Source organism: Carcharodon carcharias, chromosome 1 (assembly GCF_017639515.1).
Source record: "Carcharodon carcharias isolate sCarCar2 chromosome 1, sCarCar2.pri, whole genome shotgun sequence".
In the NCBI taxonomy this organism is placed as follows: domain Eukaryota; kingdom Metazoa; phylum Chordata; class Chondrichthyes; order Lamniformes; family Lamnidae; genus Carcharodon; species Carcharodon carcharias.
The window spans coordinates 64,963,728-64,984,927 of record NC_054467.1 but is presented as its reverse complement, the minus strand read 5'-3'; the positions used below and the strand labels follow the sequence as shown (position 1 = coordinate 64,984,927).

The window sequence follows — 21,200 nt, the reverse complement described above, 5'->3', positions numbered from 1 at the left end:
CTGTGGATGCTGGAAATCCAAAACAAAAACAAAAATACCTGGAAAAACTCAGCAGGTCTGACAGCATCGGCAGAGAGGAATACAGTTAACATTTCGAGTCTGTTCTGTTGAAGAGCCATACGGACTTGAAACATTAAATGTATTCCTCTCCACCGATGCTGTCAGACCTGCTGAGTTTTTCCAGGTATTTTTATTTTTGTTTGAGATGAAAAACAATATCTTACTACCAGCAATGATCGAGAAAAACTGCCAACAATGACTGCCATTTTAATTTCTGGAAAATTAATTGACAGTAACACCATCACCTTTTACAAAATGGACAAATACATATCAAAACAATCTTATCTTCACATTTATGAGCGTGCAAATTATTTTTCTGTACAGAGTACCATTGATTTTTGGTAGCATTCGGGGTAATTGAACTAGTATCTCAGGAGATTAGTTCTGAGTACTCAGTGTTTTTAAATAGGCTCTCTCCTGACACAGCATCGATTTACTGTGCTTCAAATAGTTTCTTTCTCCCTCCTGTTCTATCCTCTTACTCCTTAGAATATAACTTATTAATCCTTCTCAGTAAACATGAAACAAAACAATAGGCAGTAGATACAACTTGTAGTGTAATTATATACTAATCTTTCATGAAGAGAAGCAGCTTCTTGCTATTGAACAATATGAACATCAATTTTATTAGGATGTGGTAGCAACATAGTATGATTGGCTGGTACTTTTTAAGGGCTCAAACTCTTGAACTAGCTGCACTATAGTTTCCTCTATCTGGACACATATTCTGAGTCTTACAGTCAACTTAAGACTTTAACATAAAATTTATCTGCTGTAATTAGGTTTTGCTGTAAAGAGAAAAGAAGTGTGGTTTACCTCCTATATTGGCATCAATTGGGGTGAAATGATAGTACAGAAACTTTACCTTGACCTGTTTTGCTTCAATTCTTTCTATAGTTAAGGATTTGGATTTTCAAGAACGTTTTCTTTTCCCAAAATTAAATACTGTGCAATTACTGCTTTGATATTACTACCAATGAAATATGCATTACTTATGTATGATTATTTTAAAATAATTTAAAAATTAACTAATAATACCAATCTATATATGCCTTTCATGTAATAAATTACCCACATGAAAAGACAACTCAAGGTATAATATTTGGAGTTACTTTGCAAAAAGTTAGATGCTGACAAGGATCATTAACAGTGTTAATCCCTTTATATTCAAAATATTTAACATGTTATTCACTTCAATAAGCTAAATAAATAAGAATTGATTTCAAATGTAGAATAAAATACTGGATTACCCCGTGTCTCAAGTGCTTGGATGCATTTCTTTATTATATTGAAACCCATTTCATTCAGTTGTACATCTTAGGAGAAAAGAAGAAAGTTGTCTTTGTTGCATAGATAGAAAAAATAAATTGATTGCACAACATGATGATGGCAATAAAAAATGTAAACTTTAATTTTTCTTTGAATACATTAGAAATTAATAATATGGTGTACTAACACCAACCTTAATTACAGAATGCAGGCAACTTCCAAAATTGTGAAGAATATCAGTTCAAAGGTTAAATGAAACTACAAAGTACTAGTTAACGCTAGCTATAAATAACTAATTATATGAGTTTAATAGTTAAATATATGCAGATATACTTACTTCCTTCTCTCCTGGAATTACTCCTAGTAATTAAATATACCTGTCATTTAAAGAAATATTGTTAAAGCGTTTTACACAGAAAAACACTTGGAAATTTAAGATGTACTAAACCCACCTCCACAATTAAGGAATTGGCCTTATTTTGAAAGCTGGAAACATTTGTATTGTTACTGAATGTAAAACCATGATCACCGTCATTAGTCAAGGCAAGAAGTTGAGCATTTGAATAATGCTCTGCAGCAAAATGGGAGATCCTGGATTGCCCAAACATCAGGGTTCCTCCACACCTCTCCACCCCCTACTCCCCCCACCAAAATGAAACAACCTCCTTGGTTGGGTGCAAAGGAATGCAGAGCACTATTCTTGGCACCAGCTTGGTTGCAGAAGTTGCCAGAAAGATGACATATTTAGACACCAGTCCATCAATATAATAATAACTGAATAATAGAACAGGAATTATATCTAGATGTAATTTGTCATGTTACTTTTTTTAAAAAGTTGTGAAGAGGACATAAGGAGGCTACAAAGGTACATAGGTAAATTAAGTGAGTGGGCAAAGATCTGGCAAACGGAGTATAATGTGGGCAAATGTGAAATTATCCATTTTGGCAGGGAGAATAAAATAGAAGCATATAATCTAAATGGTGAGAGATTGCAGAGCTCTGAGATTCAGAGGGATCTGGGTGTCCTGGTGCATGAAACACAAAAAGCTAGTACATTAGGTACAGCAAGTAATTAGGAAAGCTAATAGAATGTTATTGTTTATTGTGAGGGGAATTGAATATAAAAGTAAGGAGGTAATACTTCAGTGGTACAGGACACTGGTGAAACCATATCTGGAGTACTGTGTACTGTATTGGTCTCCTTACTTAAGGAAAGATTTAAATACGTTAGTTCAGAGAAGGTTTACCAGACTAATAGCAAGAATGGGTGGGTTGTCTTATGAGGAAAGGTTGGACAGGCTAGACTTGTATGAACTGGAGATTGGAAGATTAAGAGGCGACTTGATTGAAACCTTCGAGGTCCTGAGGGATATTGACAGGGTGGATGTGGAGACGGTGCTTGTGGGGGAATATAGAACTAGAGGTCACTGTTTAAAAATAAGAGGTGGCCCACTTAAGACAGAGATGAGGAAAATGTTTTTCTCTCAGGGGGTCATGAGTCTTTGGACACCCTTCCTCAAAATGTGATGGAAGCAGAATCTTTGAATATGTTTATGGCAGTGGTAGATGGATTCTTGATAAACAAGGGGGGTGAAAGGTTAGAGGGGGGGGGTAGGCAGGAGGTAGCAATCAAATCAGTGGTGATCTTATTGAATGGCGGAGCAGACTCGAGGAGCTTAATGACCTACTCCTGCTCATAATTCATACGTTTGTATGTCTGTAAGACTCCTAGAATTTTTTGACATTGCTTGTTTTAGCAATTCTCGCGAAGCACTTGCAAACTGGAATTGACCAAACAGTATCCAGTGGAAAAGTAAGGTAAAGTTATATTGTATAATTACTCCCAACTCATGTAACCTATGTTTCTTGCACCATGTCCAGCATCTGCAGTTTTTTGTTTTTATCACGATGTAAATAGTGTTGCATTGATATCTTGGACTATCTGTTCTTTTTTGGTAGAACTCTAAACAGAGCAAATGTTTGACAGCACGCCACCCCTCTACCTCCCCCAAACCCCACTCCATATGGCTTTTGTTCTACATAAATGACCAGGATTCAGAAGTGCAATGAAAGTCAAATGTAGAAATAACACTAACTAGGGAAGCAGTAGGTGAAGCTGCAAAGGAATGAAAGGACCTGGACAATACATCCGACAATTTAAAGAAAAAATATGCGAAACTTCCTTACCAAATAGTGCTGAACTAACCAAGCAAAAAACTGGAAGTAACAGTAGATTCTGCACTGACCATATCTATCCCTTGCAGAGCAGCATATAAACAAAGTAAATAGCATGCTGAATCAAGGAAGTTCATGTCTGTGGGAATTATACTAAAGCTGGATAGTACTGAGATGAGGTGGCATCATGAACAACGTTCATTTCTGGTCACTTAGGCACAAATGAAACATTTAAGTCCTAGAGAAAGTGCAGTGAAGGGCATTGCAGCTGTCAGAGGATTTTGTTTTGAGTAAAACTTAGAAAATTTGGGCGGGAACCTAGAAAGTAGACACGAGAGGGGCCTTGTATTTTTATGATAGTAAGCAGATTAGAAAAAGTTAATCCTTCACAAGATAGACCACTCAATGTGCATCCAAATGGCTGGTGACCATCTCTAAATAGTTATGCATATGAATGCATTTGTTTCTAAGAACTAACCATGTCACCCATATATTAAGAGAATCGTTGTTTCCTCACTAATTCCACAGTAATGACTGAGTGAACAGTGAACTCATTTGGAGATACTTGAGAGGATGACACGCAACATTACTACACAACTTCTATACTCATCCCTCCACACAAGCAAGGAACCTTAAAAAAGCAGGTGTGGAGCATTAAGGAGCAAACATGGTATTCTCAAACAATGTTTTGAATGTTTTACTGTTAAAGATGTTCTATAACATGTCCAGAGCATGTTAACAGAAAGTATGCCATATGTTAGCTGAATTGTTTAATGTTAGTAAAGAAGCATGTCCATATTTACGGAAGAGGAGCAGTGACAAGCTGCAACAGAAGGCAGAGAATGATATCATCAAGCAACTACTGAAAGCTATGCAGCTACTACAGCAGTATGCATGATTCGGCAGTCTGTTGAAACAGCTTTTTACCCAAGGACATTTATGTTTGACTGTAAATTCTTTTATTTTTAAAAATAATCACCTTCTTATTGCAACGGTTTGGGTGGAAAGCATTAACTTAGAAAAAAGAGGTTGGCTGGAATCGTCTTAAGGAGACCAGGCTGAGGAGAGGATGGAAAAGCTGCACGTCTCCTCCAAAGAGGGCATCGAAGGGCATGAGGGTGATGAGGTCCTCGAAGGCAAGAATGCCAGCGATGAGGGCATCACACTGGCCAGATGAGGCAGGGTCGCTGGTGATGCCCTAATAGCCGCAAGATTCATGGAGGATGATGGCGAGATGCAGTGAGGGCAGTCTTGACATCCTCACCTTGCGCCTGTGAATATTTGACTCCTGTGTGGCTTATGACAGTGCACATACCCTCAGTGCTCAGGCTGATGTCATGGAGAGGCAACAGAGGCCCTAACAGTCGCTATATTCCAAGAGCATGATGATGACATACAGCGAGGACACTCGCCTCTGTGAATATCTGACTCCTGTCTGACTGAGGGCACTTTGCTTACGCTCAGTGGTCAGGGTCATATCATGGAGACATAGCCATGAAGCTTTAAATGCATCCAATCCTTTGGCAGCCTTCAGCAGCTGCCCCCTTCAGGACCGTACCATCACTGGTCACAGATGCTGAAGAGATGGGGGCCAGCCCCACCTCAAAAGGTGCTGAGAGCACACAGAGAGAATGACGGAACTCTATAGCACCTGCCCACGACATTCTGGCAGCAATAACAAGCACCCTCGAGGTGCAGGCATCACTAATGTGTCCAGTGAGTGTGAAGCCAGACCGTCACTTTGGTCTGAAGGTTACACACTGCAGGGGACAAGGCCCTGGACTGAGGAACTTCCTTTATCTTGTGTAGGAACCAAGATTTGACATCTGAGTGGCAGGAACACTGTTCATCATAACAAAGAGCCTTAGAAAAGGAGAGATTCCTGGGGGTTTATTGACAAAAGTGAACATTATGTACAAGTGATTAACAACTGTGCCCATGGGGTATAACTACATCCTCTTAACCTTCTTAACCCTGCCGCTATGTCATGGTTTTCCCCTCAACATTCACAGTGGAAGTGGAGGCAGCCTCCTGACTGCTACGCTGTCAGGGGGTCCTCTGAAAGGCCGAGATCTGGAGGATGAGATCTGGGTATCCTGCTTTGGGTATCCATGGCTGAGGAGCTGCAGGCTAGGTGCGCCCTCCTTAGCCTATGGAGCTGAAGATGATGGGGTCACAGGAAGAGAGGGGTTGGATTGACCAGACATTCCTGGAGTCACCTGGGTGGATGGCCCCGGGTGTCGAGCTGCTGATCCTCCTCCCTATGGATGCCCAAGGGCCCCTGGCTGACTCCTCAAGAGGAAGGGGAAGCTGGAGTGAGATTGAGCTGCTCTGCACTCCTCTCGTGTTGACACTGTTGGAGGCCAACTATGGGGTCAGCCTATGCAGCAGTGCAGAGCCAATGTCCTGGACCAAAGTCTCCATGGCGTTAGCCATTCTACCCGCGTTGACCTCGATGCATCGGCATGCTGGCACTATTGCCTCAGGCTGAAGGTGGACAGACTCCTTCATCATCCCTTGAAATCTGAGGAGTGCACCAGACATCCCTTCCTGATGTTCCCATGATTGCCTTTACAGCTCCAACACTGACTGAGGACCGAATCCAGAAGCTCATCATCTGACTTGGACTCAGCAGATTCCTCACCTACAGCAGTCCACCAAGTGCTGGCAACCTCACAGGTCCCTGCCTCAGCCTGCTGTGCTGTGCTCACCAGATTGTGGTCCCAAGCCTGCTCGACATCTAGGTCCCTCCGAGGTGTGTGTCGCTGTGCTGGTCGAGGGTATGGGTGAGCGCTGTGTCAAGTCTTCAACAGTGCTGCCCTCAGCATACTCAGCCAAGATGCTCTTGGTGCTGGAGCTGGGGACAAGATTGCCTGAGGGTGACGTGGCTGATGTACCTTGGAGAGAAGTAATAAATTATTAGTGCTTGGCAACCTCATAACACACAGAACAGTGGGCGCAGAGTAGCGCTGATAGAGGGATGATGTGGTGCAGGATCCTCATGTGGATGCTTGCCGCTGACCTCACTGTCACCTCAGGAATGGTCCACATCCTCTCCGGCCAGCTCCAACTCACGACTCTCAGACGGAGTGAGGGCCTTGATGTCCAGTACTCCACCCCTGGTGTGGGACCTCCCCTATTGATTGTGCAGGACAAGATCGCACAAAGGCAGATAGAGTGTGAGTAAGGCGCATGCCAGGCCAAATGAGAAGGATGCCATGCATGCATATGTGCTGACTGGAGCCATGGACAGGATGAAAGCATGATCTCCAGAGGAGATGAGGCTAGACAGAGGTGTGAGGGTGTGTGTGAGAGAGTGAGTGGTGATGTCCCTTGAGCTGGCAGTGAGCGAGATGCCAGTGAATGTGTGATAGGCTTGTAAGTGGGTGAGTTGTGATTGATGAGATGGTTGGCTTACCCTGGCAGCATAGGTGAGATCATTTGTCCTTTTTCTGCACTGGATGGCCAACCTCTTGTGTGCAGCTTTGGCACTGACCACCACTGCCATTGCCTCCTAAACCGGCGTGGTGACACTGATGGGCCTCCTGTGGCCAGCGCAGGGTAGAGGACATCACAGTGGGCCTCCACGGCATCCAAAAGGCATCCCAGGGATGTGTTACTGAACCGAGGGGGCTGCACTCTTCTTGGCTTTTGGGGCCATGTCTTCACCAGAGCAGTCCTGGGCTGCAAGCATTGAGAAGTGTACGCGTGGCTGCAGTTTAAATATGGCGCCCAGTGTGAGGAAGCAGTGAAGTAACCGTGTGGTGGGAAAATTGGAGGCTAGCTGCCAGTGAGATTGCATGTTTCCTATGAGTGCATAGTTTATGATGCGGGAAGGGGATGATACATTGCAGAAATCCACCATTGCAGCTGGTAGGTAAAATGTCTTTGTTCGCGCCCACTACTGCACTTAGTGCAAATCTGGAACTATTCCCCCAATGAATAAAATACTCATTATGTGTTGCTTTCTTATTCAAGATAATAAATTGCAACATGTCTGCCCTTCCTCCTCTCCAGAGGGTTTATTCTCCTACACTCATTCAGATCTACTCCTGAAAGCACTTGTATACCTGCCTCTGAATAGCTGATTTAAATGTGCTGTTGTTCAGAATGAACTGTCCATAAACCAGGAGTCGCCTGTCTTATCCTATTGCAGGGATCTTTTTGGTTTTGGTGCCTCGTGTCCATTATGTAAAGACAATTCCAGGTAAGAAGTGGGCCTCGACAGCCACCCACCTGTTCCTGTGTTCGGGGCACAAGTTCCTGCTGTATACATAGTCCTCACTTTAATCTCTGCACTGCTCATGCACATGCTATTTGAAGTTATCAGAGCCTAAGTGTGATGAACTATGGCAGTAAATGTCTTGGTATTTTCTAGTAAAGGGCTCCTGAGATGCTTCAATTTTTAATTGCTGGCTTTATGCCTGGAGACACCCTGTTGATCCTTTATGCTACTCAAAGACAGCACGAAAATCCTGGAACACTTGATTCATGAGAATCTAACTGGGTTGTCGCAACTGTGAATGCACCAAACCCAGTCACAATATGGTTTACAGAAAGGCAGGTAACATTTATGTCTATGCGTGCTCAATGTTTACTCTAGACAGATCACAGGCTTTGTGAGATCGGAATCACAAAATGGCCTAACGGGGCGATAGGTTTGCTTCCACTCAGTAGCAGTCCACCTTTCCTCAGTGACCAGCTGACTTTTCCACACCCATGAGAAGCCACTGATGCTATGCTACCTCTACAATATCATTAAAACTTTACTACGGTTCAGCTTAGTTTTAGAACGGAGTGCTGAATGAGCTCAGCATGTTGTCGCTGGGGTCTAGCATGTCTGAATGAATAGAGCATGACAAGTCAATGCTTGTGATTTGAAACACAGTTGCTGCTGCATAGACAGTAATTAGCCCATTTGGCTTCAGAGCAGAATCACTGCTTTACACCCACTGAAGCACGGCTGCAATGAAGGTGTGCAATTATAACTGCACGAACCAGTAACATAACCCTCTTTTCCCAGTCACTTGTCACATGCTGTGTACTACTTCCCAACCCAATGATCTCCAATGTCACCTTTTCAAAAGGAGAGTTGCTCAAAATTAACACTTTCTGATTTCAGTTCCCTTTGTTGAGGGGAGCATCTTTTCTTAAAATAATCATGCCTTTTGAATGTGCAGATATTTAGTGCTGCATATTTTAGGCAGCAGCAGTTTTATGCCCTGGGCCATCAGCAGCAGCAGCAGAATTGTACTTGAACACAATCTGTAACCTCATGGTCCAGCACATCTCCCACTCTACCATTACCATCAAGCCAGGGAATCAACCCTGGTTCAATGAAGAATGCAGGAGGGCATGCCAGGAGCAGCACCAGGCATTCCTAAAAATGAGGAGTCAACCTGGTGAAGCTATAACACAGGACCTCTTGCATGCCAAACAGCATAAGCAGCAAGCGATAGACAGAGCTAAGCGATCTCACAGCCAACGGATCAGATGTAAGCTCTGCAGTCCTACCACATCCAGTCGTGAATGGTGGTGGACAATTAAACAACTCACTGGAGGAGGAAGCTCCACAAATATCCCCATCCTCAATGATGGAGGAGCCCAGCACAGCAGTGCAAAAGATAAGGCCGAAGCATTTGCAACAATCTTCAGCCAGAAGTGCCGAGCGGATGATCCATCTCAGCCTCCTCCAAAAGGTCCCCAGCATCCAGATGCCAGTCTTCAGCCAATTTGATTCACTCCACGTGATATCAAGAAATGGCTGAGGTACTGGGCACTGCAAAGACTATGGGCCCTGACAATATTCCGACAATAGTACTGAAGACTTGTGCTCCAGAACTTGCTGCGCCCCTAGCCAAGCTGTTCCAGTACAGCTACAACATTGGCATCTAGTCAGCTATGTGGAAAATTGCCCAGGTATGTCCTGTATGCAAAAAGCAGACAAATCCAACCTGACCAACTACTGCCCCATCAGTCTACTCTTGATCATCAGTAAAGTGACGGAACAGGTCATCAACAGTGCTATCAAGTGGCACTTGTTTAGCAATAACCTGCATACTGGTGCCCAGTTTGGGTTGCCCCAGGGCCACTCAGCTCCTGACCCCATTACAGCCTTGATTCAAACATGGACAAAACAGCTGAACTCCTGAGGTGAAGAGAGAGTGACTGCCCTTGACATCAAGGCCACATTTGACCAAGTGTGATATCAGAGAGCTGTAGCAAAACTGGAATCAATGGGAATCATGGGGAAAACTCTCCGCTGGTTGGACTCATACCTAGCACAAAGGAAGATGGTTGTGGTTGTTGGAGGTCAGTCATCTCAGCTCCAGGACATCACTGCAGGAGTTCCTCAGGGTAATATCCTTGGCCTAACCATCTTCAGCTGCTTCATCAATGACCTTCTTTCCATCATAAGGTCAGAAGTGGGGATGTTCGCTGATGATTACACAATGTTCAGCACCATTCACGAGTCCTCAGGTACTGATACAGTCCATATCCAAATGCAGCAAGACCTGGACAATATCCAGGCTTGGGCTGACAAGTGGCAAGTAACATTCGTGCCACACTGTGTCAGGCAATGACCATCTCCAACAAGAGAGAATCCAACCATCACCCCTTGATGTTCAATGGCATTACCATCACTGAATCCCCCACTATCAACATCCTGGAGGGTTACCATTGACCAGAAACAGAACTGGACTAACCATATAAATACTGTGGCTACAAGAGCAAGTCAGAGGCTAGGAATCGTGCGACGAGTAACTCGCCTCCTGATTCCCCAAAGCCTGTCCACCATCTACAAGGCACAAGTCAGGAGTGTGAAGGAATACTCCCCAGTTGCCTGGATGAGTGCAGCTCCAACAACACTCAAGAGGCTTCACACCATCCAGGACAAAGCAGCCTGCTTGATTGGCACCACATCTACAAACATTCACTCCCTCCACCACTGATGCACAGTAGCAGCTGTGTGTACCATCTACAAGATGCACTGCAGGAATCGTCAAGGTTCCTTCAACAGCACCTTCCAAACCCATGAGCACTGCCACCTGGAACGACAAAGGCACCAGATAGATGGGAACATCTCCACCTGGAGGTTCCCCTCCAAGTAGCTCATCATCCTGACTTGGAAATATATCGCCATTCCTTCACTGTAGCTGGGTCAACATCCTGGAACTCCCTTCCTAACAGCACTGTGAGTGTACCTACTCCACACAGACTGCAGCGGTTCAAGAAAGCAGCTCACCACCACCTTCTCAAGGGCATTTAGCGATGGACAATAAATGCTGGCCCAGTCAGTGAAGCCCACATCCCATAAATGAATATTTTTAAAAAATTATCTGAATGCAGGTGTTTGAGTGTGTTGTAAATGTCATCTCTATTTTAAATTATTATAGCTTAATTCAATATTTCTCAGCTGCATCTTTCTAAGTTCCTTTATACTGTTTTCCCAATTATCAGCTGTTTTGATTACTTCCCATTTTCACCAGGTTATTGGATCAAGCATGTAGATAAAGGTAACTTGGATGAAGATCAATAGTTATATATCTGTCTATGTTTATTCATGCTTACTTTACACTCTTCACTTTTGTGGTTTTGTAATCCCACGCTGGCTTCCAGGATGATGGTTTCCCATTCTTCCTTACACTTTTTGCATGTTGGTATGCTGCCACCACTATACCTTTAGCCAAGGATGGAAAATCATTGATGAATTTGAAGATTTGCGATCTGCACCTTGTCACGACTGGGATGGGAGGAGTGCGTGAATTCAGGCCCCACTGCTCCGCAGGCTGTACCATCAATTTAAATGTTTAATTTTCTCACCAAAATAGCCAATTGTGTACCAATATCTCTAGCACCCAGAAAAAGAGAGACTCTGAACAGGCTTCTTTCAAAAACTCAGAATGATTCATTTATTTTAAAACAAAACTTATTTTAACAAGTTGCAAGTACCGGTTAAACTTCCCAATTACAGTTGTGTTAACTATCTATCTCTTCCTAAAGAATTCTACCAGCACACACACAGGCAAAAAAAAGGGGTAAACAGATAAGTCTCTCTCTGCAGAGATGGGCTTTGGAGGATGGGTGTTATAAAATAAAGGACAAAAGTCCACAGGGTCTCGATAGTGTCTACCTGGAGTTCTCTTGTGTGAAGACTGGTGATCTCTGTGGATGCCTGGAAGTTCTCACCAACTCTCAGTTTTGCAGGTCCAAGTGCAGACTAGTTACACTCAGATGAGGATTCTCTGGCTACAACTCGATAGCCACACACAATTTTAGGTAAGGTAGAGAGGGAGGGAGGCAGTCAAAGTAGATTTCTTTCCTCAGCTTATTCTCCAACAAGCCTCCCTTCCAAACAAGCAGGTTCACAACTTAAGTTTCTTCCCTCTCTCCCATGTGGCTGCCTTTTATGTCTCCCAGTGTTTTATTAAGTAAAGAGCTTTGCAGTTCAAACACACAAACAACTCCTCCTCGAGTACTGTGTATGTCAGGTGATTTCTTGGAAGTGGCCTGCTTGTTTATAGTTCCAAGGTGAATTTATGACCTTTTAAAAAGACCCAGATTGGCATCCAGATGATTAGATCATGCCAGGTCCTTCCATTTTGTAAAAGAAAACTTCAGTCTTGAAAATAGGATTCTAACAACCTCCCTCCACTTCTCCCAGAAAACTAGTACTCAACAACTGTGTTGGCTCAGAGTATACCATTTACATTAGTTAAATGGCTGTTAACTGGGCAGCATGCCTTCAGACACACTACTCAGTTATGCATTATTTCCCCTATAGCCCAATGCAGCCAAGCTTTCAGAAAGCACACTGTACAAACATTTTCACTTTTAGCAGTATGTTTAATAAAAAGGAAAAATGTAAATCTTATTTAATATACAGTATACCAATTTACTACTTATAGCACTGTAAATTGCGGATGTAGAGAATATCAATCACTGTCAAATACCAGGTTTCACATCCATATAGCATCAGTCCACTGAATTCTCATTATAACTTACAGGTTCTTTTCCATCCAAAGCTTCCATCCACTGTCTGCGATCATCTTCTGTAATAGCCTGCATGGTGATCACACCTTGCCTACAAAATACACCAACACGAGAAAGTAGATGTTAGAAATTGAAGTTCATGCATTAAAGTTTCTAAGACTGAAAAATTTTCCAGAATGCATTTGTGGCACTTTAACTGTAAGGGATTTTCTGATTTCACCAGTGAGCGCAGGGGAAGAATATTTTGAATTTTATGGACATTAAAGCAGGGTAATGTCCGCATTTCACTAATTCAGCAAGTGCTTTCGAAAGCACAATAAGCAATTTGAATGGATTCTTCCGAAACAGCAGTGTTTATTGAAACAGAATACAATCATGTGGAAAAATTGGAAAATACACAGAAAGGCAAAATAACCTTCAAGTTTGAATCTGTTGCATTGTGTTTTAATAATATTCAGGAATTTTGGTCCTCTGCAGTTAAAAATTATACTGCAGCAGACCAAAACAAATTGTTTTCACTTTCATTACAATGTCACATCTTTTGCAGCTTATGTACCCTAGATTATTTTGGCTCTTGTATCTTACATTAGTCTCATGGCTGACTGCAGTTTTCCCCTTCCCCTCAAGACCGTCCATCCTTGAACTGACATTTTTGGCCACATCTCTGCAAAATGAGCTGCAAACCGTCACTGCTAAATTATCCTATACCTGACAAAATCTCACTTCAGCCTGGGCTCATGACACCTGCAATACAGCGTTTATATCAGCTTGGTAGTAATCTGAACCACGGTCAGTTTTAAAATTGAGTATGTTGTTTTGTATGTGAGATTTTATAAAAGTATTATGTTTGGGACTGTCTCTAATTCAAGGCAAAATGAAGCAGTGAAGAGGGTCATGTGATCTGTCGAGTTCGGCCCAAGAAGCCTCAGTGGCTTGGTTACCATGGAGACCGGGGGTCCAAGTTGAGACTTACTGAGTAATGTGCAAAATGTTTAGACCTGAAAACAAAAGCATGAACATCTGGGCTGACTGTGGACAGACTTTCTGTCTGAGTTTTTGGACAGAAAGAGAGAGAGAGAGACTGAGCAAGAGCAAGAGCAAGCGAGAGGGAGAAAGAGCGAGTGAGAGGGAGCAAATGAGACAGAGTGAGTAAGAGAGAGGAAGAGAGAGCAAGCATGAGAGTGATCACAAGTGTGAGCGAGTGCGAGAGTGAGCGTGAACGATGTCTCACAGAGACAAAAGATTACAGCCAGTGTGATCAGCAGAGATTAGAACACTGCTGATATTCTGGGAGCCACCAAGCAGAACATGGGAGGCCGGATGTATTCTGTTGAAGAAATACATCCTGTGGCACTCTGAAGGCTATGGAAGATTTGCACTGGCAAAGCTGGGAGAAGAAATCACCGGAGTGGGTCTTACTGCTGTTAGTCAATCCAAGAATTCTCATAAAACTGAGGAAAGTGCCTTTCAATGGTCGCGGGATGTTATGACTCAGTGAAATGGGGAAATGTGAACCTATTGGAAGCTGGGAGTTGTTAATTCATTCCAAAGCCAGTTGGTGAAGTAGGAAACCAGATGTTAATCTTTTGCTTAATACTAGGTTTATTTACAGAATGCAACATTGCAAATGCCTGCCTCTTCTCTGACCAACACTCAGTGTCCAGAAGTCTCTCTCTAGATGTGCTCGAGATACTTAATCAATCAATGCCCTCAACCTGTTTATCCCTAACCTTAATAATACAACTAACATTCCATTAGCAGGATTGAATGTGGACTGTTCCCTATAAAGACTTTAATCCTGTGGAGAGCGTGCTTTAATGTACATGTGTGCAACATGGGGTTAACGGTTATGTCAAAAAATTAAGAAGGGGTAACTCTTTTGTGGCTTAGACTATTAGTTGCATACTAGGTAATCTTTAGTTGATTTTGCTTTTCATTTATTTGTTACAGTAAAAGTCTTAAAACTTGAAATCTTGTACAATTCCTCAAGGTCGGTCACTGGGAATTTTAAGTATCTTTTTAAAAGTTATTGGTTTCTACAGGGATTGTAACAATGTACTCTGGCTTGATTTAATGAAATAGCCACTGAATCAAAACCACAAAATCTACCATGAGAGCCATTTAACTATAGGGACTATCGGAGTTAATCCCCCATCTTGGGATTCGCTAGCATCCACAGGGAAACTGGGTGTATAGGAAACTTTCATAGTAACCATGCTAGATAAGATATCAAATAATCATACCACACAGGTGGTGACCATTTAGCCAATCTTGACTGCGTTGACACTTGAAAAGAGCTATCTAATTAGTCCTACCCCACTGCTCTTTTGCATAGCTCTGCAAATCATTCCCCTTCATGTAGCTGTCCAATTCTTTTCTGAAAATTAGTATTAAATCTCCACCACCCATCCAGACAGTGCATTTCAGATCATAGCAATTTGCTGCATAAAAATAATTCTCATCTCTCCTTTGATTCTTTTGTCAGCTACCTTAAACCTGTGTCCTCTGGTTACCAACTCTCTTAACAGTTTATCCTTATTTATTCTATCAAAACCCTTCAGAATTTTGAACATCTCTACTAAATGTCTTAAACTTCTGTGCTAAGGAGAACAATTCCAGCTTCTATAGTGTATCCACATAAATAATGTCCCTCATCCCCAGAACAGTTCTAGCAAATTTAATCTGTAATCTCTCCAAGGCCTCGACAACTTTCCTAAAATGTCCTGCCCAGAATTGGACAACACTCCAGCTGAGGGTTAATCTATGATTTATAAAGGTTTAGCATAACTTCCTTGTTTTCATACTCTTATTCTACTTACAAAGCTAAGGATCTCATATGGTTTTTCTGACAGCCGCATGAACTTTTCTTTTTTATATTCATTCACAGGAAATAGGCATCACTAGCAAGTCCAGCATTTACTGCCCATCCTTAATTGTCCTCAAGGTGCTGGTGGTAAGCCACCTGTTTGAACAGCTGCAGGCCATCCAGTGTAGGTATTGTTATGCGTCCCAGCTGGTGTTACTACTGGACAAGCCTGATCCCAGAGTGGAACCCGGTTTGATCCTAACATTTTTTTAAAGATAGGTGAAGAGTGATGACTGAACAGAGTCACAGGAGTCAACTGATGAACTTTTAACAAGATAATAAAATTTTTATTAAATTAAGGATGAACTATATTACAATACTCCTTTACTCATAACTATACCTTTACGGATACAGATTTGTATGGATAACCTAATTTCTAATTATAAAAGCTACCTTATACTTTAATGTTCACAGTAAATACGCATTCCTTGTAAACCAATAGGTGACCTGTGGTCAGACACACCACATTCTGAAAACAAGTGACAGATGCCACCCCAACCAGATGCTATGGATCTCTCATCAACTCCCCCCAGACGCTGAAGCAACCGGTCTCACTGAACTCCGTCTTTCACACAAGGGATTCCAATCTTCACTCTCAAAGAACTTGCTTTGGAATTTTTTCCCAAACTGACACTTTCTCTCAGATGCCTTCCGCAAGGGTCCATCTCCAGGGTTTAGAACTCGTCTTCCAATATTCCTCTCTCCTGGATCATCACGTGCATTCAAGCTTTCTTCCACATACTCTCTCTTTGACTCAACCATGCTAACAGGACACTACTGCTTCACATGCCCATAGTAAAGAGTTACAGACCATCAGCTGGCTCTTTGGAACTTCCGGCTTCTCCCAAGCCTATACTGCTTTAAATCTGTGTCCTGCAGCTTTCTCATTTTAAGCTTGAAGGTTGGAGCCTTCCTCTCTACTCCTTACTGTCACTTCCACAGCTCAAGACCTTTTCCAGACCCCTGTTCTTCCTTTGGCTAGAAGGTCTTCTTAGGACCCCTCCTTTCTGTCTCACTCCTTGGCTTTGGGACCTTTCAGTTTTTTGGGGAAATCTACTCTCTCTGCAGTTCCCTCTCCCAATAGACTGCTAACAACTTGGAATCTCCCTTGACATTCCCTGTTACTTTAACCTTAGAGCAACTCATCAAAGATTCTTAGACTTATTGCCCTCAGCAGTCTTAAAGTGCTCCTTTTACCTCACAAGGCAGTTAGCCCCTTTCTTTTTGAAGATGCTCACTGTCCGGCACGTGTTTGGTGCAAATGTTACTTGTCACTTATCAGTTCAACTAGTCCTGTCACCTTCAAAAGATTTTCATGAGTACACACCCAGGTGTCTCTGCTCTAAAGGTTGGGGGAAAATTTAACAGCAAACAACTGTTAAACAAACATTTAGGAATCATATTTGTCAAAAGTCAGCTGCAACACCAATTCCTGCAAATACATGCTGACAGTCTACAATGTGAGGAGCTCAAAACTGGTCATCCGAGTAACTCTAGGCCAACAGCAATAGCAGAATTCATCCCATCACAATCTATAATCTCATGGTCTGGCATTTACCACTCACTATCATTACCACCAAGCCAGGCAACCAACCCTGTTCAATGATCGGTATAGAAGAGCATAGCGGGAGAAGCAGTAAGTATACCTAAAAATGAGGTGCCAATTTGGTGAAGCTACAACACAGGACTAAAGGCTAAACAGTTGGAAGGGACAATTAAATAATTAACTGGCGGAGTCCATAAACATCCTTATCATCAATGATGGTGAACACAGCACATCAGTGCAAGAGAAAAGGCTAAAGCACTTGCAACCTTCTTCAAGCAGAAGTAATGGGTGGATGATGCATCTTGGCCTCCTCTGTGAGGTCTCCAACACCATAGATGTCAGGCTTCAGCCAATTCCATTCACTATACATGATATGAAGAAACGGTTGAATGCACTGGATGTTGCAAAGACTATGGGGCCTGACAACATCCCTGCAATGGTGCCGAAGACTTGTGCTGCAGAACTAGCCACACCTCCAGCCAAGCAAAGCTACAACAATAGCATCTATCTGACAAATTGGATGTTGCCTAGATTTGTCCTGCCCACAAAATGCAGGACAAATACAATCCGGCCAGTTATCATCCCAGCATCCTACTCTCAACTGTCAGCAAAGTAATGGAAGGTGTCGTCGACGGTGCTAATAATGGCCCTTATTCAGCAATAATCTGCTCAACGATGCTCAGTTTGGTCCTGCCAGGACCACTGGGCTTCAGACGGCATTATAGCCTTGGTCACAATATGAGTAAAAGAGCTGAATTCCAGAGTTGAGGTGAGATTGACTGCCCTTGACATCAAGGCAGGATTCGACCTAGTGTGACACCAAGGGACCCTAGCAAATTGAAATCAATTGGAAACAGGGGAAGTCTCGCCATTGGTTGGAGTCATAAACACGCAAACACAAAGGAAATAGTTATAAAGTCATTGAAGGTTTATCAACAGAGCCCCAGAATATTGCTGCAGTAGTTCCTCAGGGTCCTAGTCTCCTAGACCCAACCATCTTCAGTTGCTTCTTCAATTACCTATCCACTATCATAAGGTCAGAAGTGGGAATGTTCACTGAAGATTGCACAGTATTCATTTAGATGGCAACTCCTCAGTTAATGAAGCAGTCTATGTCCACATGCAGCAAGACCTGGCCTACATCAGGCTTGAGCTTATGAGTGGCAATTAACATTCACTTCACAAATCCATCATGCAAAGATCATATCCAATAAGTAAGCATCTAACCACCTCCTTAAAATTCAACAGCATTACTATCATTGGATTCTCCCATATTCAATATTCAATATCCTGGGGTCACCACTGACTAAAAACTTAATTAGTCTTCTGCAATACCAAATTCCAGCATCTATAAGGCACGAGTCAGGGTGTGATGGATACTCTCGAATTGTTTGGCTGAGTGCAGCTCCAAAAACACTCAAGAAGTTCAACATCATCCAGCACAAAGCAATCAGTTTGATTGGCACCCCAACCACCACCTTAAACATTCACTCCTTCCACCCGTCGCACTGATGCTGCAGCATGAACCACTTACAAGATACACTGCAGTAATTCACCAAGACTTCTTCAACAGCGCCTTCCAAACCTGCTACACCTGTCACTTAGAAGGGCAAGGGAAGTAGGTGCATGGGAGCGCAATCACTTCCAATTTCCCCTCGAGTCATACACCATCTTCACTTGAAATTATGTTGTTATTTCATTGTTGCTGGATCAAAATCTTGGAATCCCTACCTAACAGCACTGTAGGTGTATCTACACCACATGGACTGCAATAGTTCAAGCTTGCAATGACAGATGGGCAACAAATACTGGCCTTGCCAGTGATGTCCACATTCTGTCCACATCTCCCAATGCTTAAAAGAAGGGTACATGGTAAAACAAAATGATTGACGAGGAATTTACAGGAAGACAGAAACAATCAAAGGTTTAGCCATGAGATCTCTGGAAAAGGAGATGGAACATAACTGCAGCAGTAATAGCAAAAGCTTTATTGGTGTGCCAAAAGACTGAAGACCATAAAGGATTGTATAAAGGCACTAAAGGATACTGTAGGGCAAATTTAAAACGATTCAAACTTAAGGCAGAGCTACTAAATAAATATTTTTCATCAGTCTGTACTCCTGTAGAGATGATACTCATGTTCCAGATGAGGGTTCTCAGTATTGAATAACATTATCAGTAATAAAATAATGAAAAATGCCATCCTAGGTTGATTAAGGAAACTCAAAATTGATCGGGCTCCAATAATTATATCTATCCAAGGTTATCCTTGGAGAATACCTATCCAAGATGATTAAAGAAATGGAACAGTTGCTCTGTGAGCCCTTTGCCCCATCTTCAAGGGAATCAGTCAGGAATAGTTCTCTTAAACTGATGCTAGGTCATATAACTTCTATGCACAAAAAAGGGGACAAATTCAAGAGAACTAAAGGCCTTTCAGCCTGACATCCATCATTGGGAACATGCCTCAAGGGACCATAAGACATGCTCTTTATGATCACTTGGAAAGGGAAGGAAACACAAGAAATTCACAGCACAGCTTCTGAAAAACAAATTTCGAGGAAGTCATTGGGGCAATGGATAAGGGAAGCCTGGTGGTCAGTGTCTAACCAGACCGTCAGAGGTACTTCACACGAGGTTAGAATCTTGTCGTATTAGTAGGAATTTCAAACTCTGGATGAAGAACTGGCATCAAACCACAGCCAAACTATTATAGGTTAATGATGTGGTTCTGTTTGAATACACGTTACTAGTGATATCCCAAGACTTTGGTCCTAGGCCTGCTGCTTTTTACTGTCTTCACAATGACCTGAACATCCATGATGGCAGTTTCATAAGTGAGTTTTCAGATGACATCAAAATCTTTGCAAGGCAACAGACAAGTGTAATCACATCCCACAGGATTTAAATGTGTTGGGGAACTGGGCCACACGATGGTCAATGGTAGCCAACTTAAATAAAAGTAGTGTCATGTACGCTGATAAGGCCAACAGAGAATACACTAGCATTCAATATGAATCAAAGGACATGATTTTGACACTTCACCAGTTTAAATTCCCCCACATGGGTGGTGACATAGTGGTCTTGCAAAAGGCCCAGAGGAGACCCACAAGAATCATTCCCATCTTACAGAACCTCAGCTATTCAGATAAACTCAAAAACCTTTGTCTATTTACGATACAGCATCATAGACTTAGAGGTGACCTGATGTAGGGCTACAAAATAATTGAAGGACAACATCCCTTTGGAAGGATTATTTCAGTTTAACTGATTGGTAAGGACCTGAGGACATGAGTTTAAACTATGGTATAATAGGAATAGACTGAATGCTTGGTGGTTCTTCCTTTTCCAGAGAAAGATGAGTCTCTATAATACATTGCCACTGGTATGGTGATGTTGACTTTTTGCGTGCCTTACAGAGGGAGCTAGAATTGGGCAGAGACTACATCATATATAGGAGGCATGTGCCTTTATAGGTATCTTTATGGTCCATGCGACCGCATGGATTGATTTCAATTGCTTAAAGGATCTCAGAGGGCTTTTACAGAATATTTTTCCCTCATTGGCCTTGGAGTCTTTGCCCTTTTTTTGCCTCTCCCAGGACATTGCAAGGCTGTGGGGTGGGTGTGAAGTGGAGATGAGAGGTCAAGGGAGACAGGAAACATTAAATTACGATGGTCCTGCCATCATGGTATGGGCAGGCTTGATGGACCTAGATCCTTTCCGACCAGTCAATGCTGTATGTTCATAGAATGCAAGCATTTTTCATAAAGCTACCTGTCAGTGTAGAACACTGGATTTCTGAACTGCAAAATGGTGTATTATTTCCTTATTTCACATGGTGTTAAATATAAAGAAACACATGCAGTTCAAGAATCACTTCCAGCAAAATATAAGTATTGTTTTTCTATCCCGTGATCAAGTGAAGTATGAAAAGCTATTTTACCTGCCCACTGCTTCTATATCAAAACAAAATCTCTTGTCTGTAGCATCAGACTTTTTTCTTGTGCATGATTTAAGAACGAATGTATCTTCATCGCCCTAACAAACAAGAATGCACACAAATCTTACTTTTAAAAATAAATTCTCAGGATATATTTGAAACAAATGCATGTTTTTGGTATTATACAGCAGATTCATAAACATTTAAATGTAGAGAAATAAATTGCTTAAATTTGTATGGCATCTGATCATGTCACTCAAACATCACAAAATCCTTCATACATTTATTGTCCACTTATTATTGTTACTATTGACTGTACACATCAGCCATTTGCTAACAATCAGTAG

The 21,200-nt window shown here is 42.3% G+C and overlaps 1 protein-coding gene across 5 annotated transcripts in view; it reads right to left on the bottom strand.

Moving 5' to 3' along the window:
* arhgap10 (Rho GTPase activating protein 10) overlaps positions 1–21,200 on the bottom strand; it is a 305,162-nt gene that overhangs the window by 105,147 nt on the left and 178,815 nt on the right. For all 5 annotated transcript variants that reach the window (XM_041193989.1, XM_041193998.1, XM_041193964.1 and 2 more), the window contains 4 exons: positions 20,857–20,951; positions 12,511–12,589; positions 1,667–1,706; positions 1,311–1,376 (listed from right to left, as the gene is read on the bottom strand). In XM_041193989.1, coding sequence (XP_041049923.1) covers positions 1,311–1,376; positions 1,667–1,706; positions 12,511–12,589; positions 20,857–20,951 — 280 coding nt within the window. The remainder of the gene's footprint in view (positions 1–1,310; positions 1,377–1,666; positions 1,707–12,510; positions 12,590–20,856; positions 20,952–21,200) is intronic.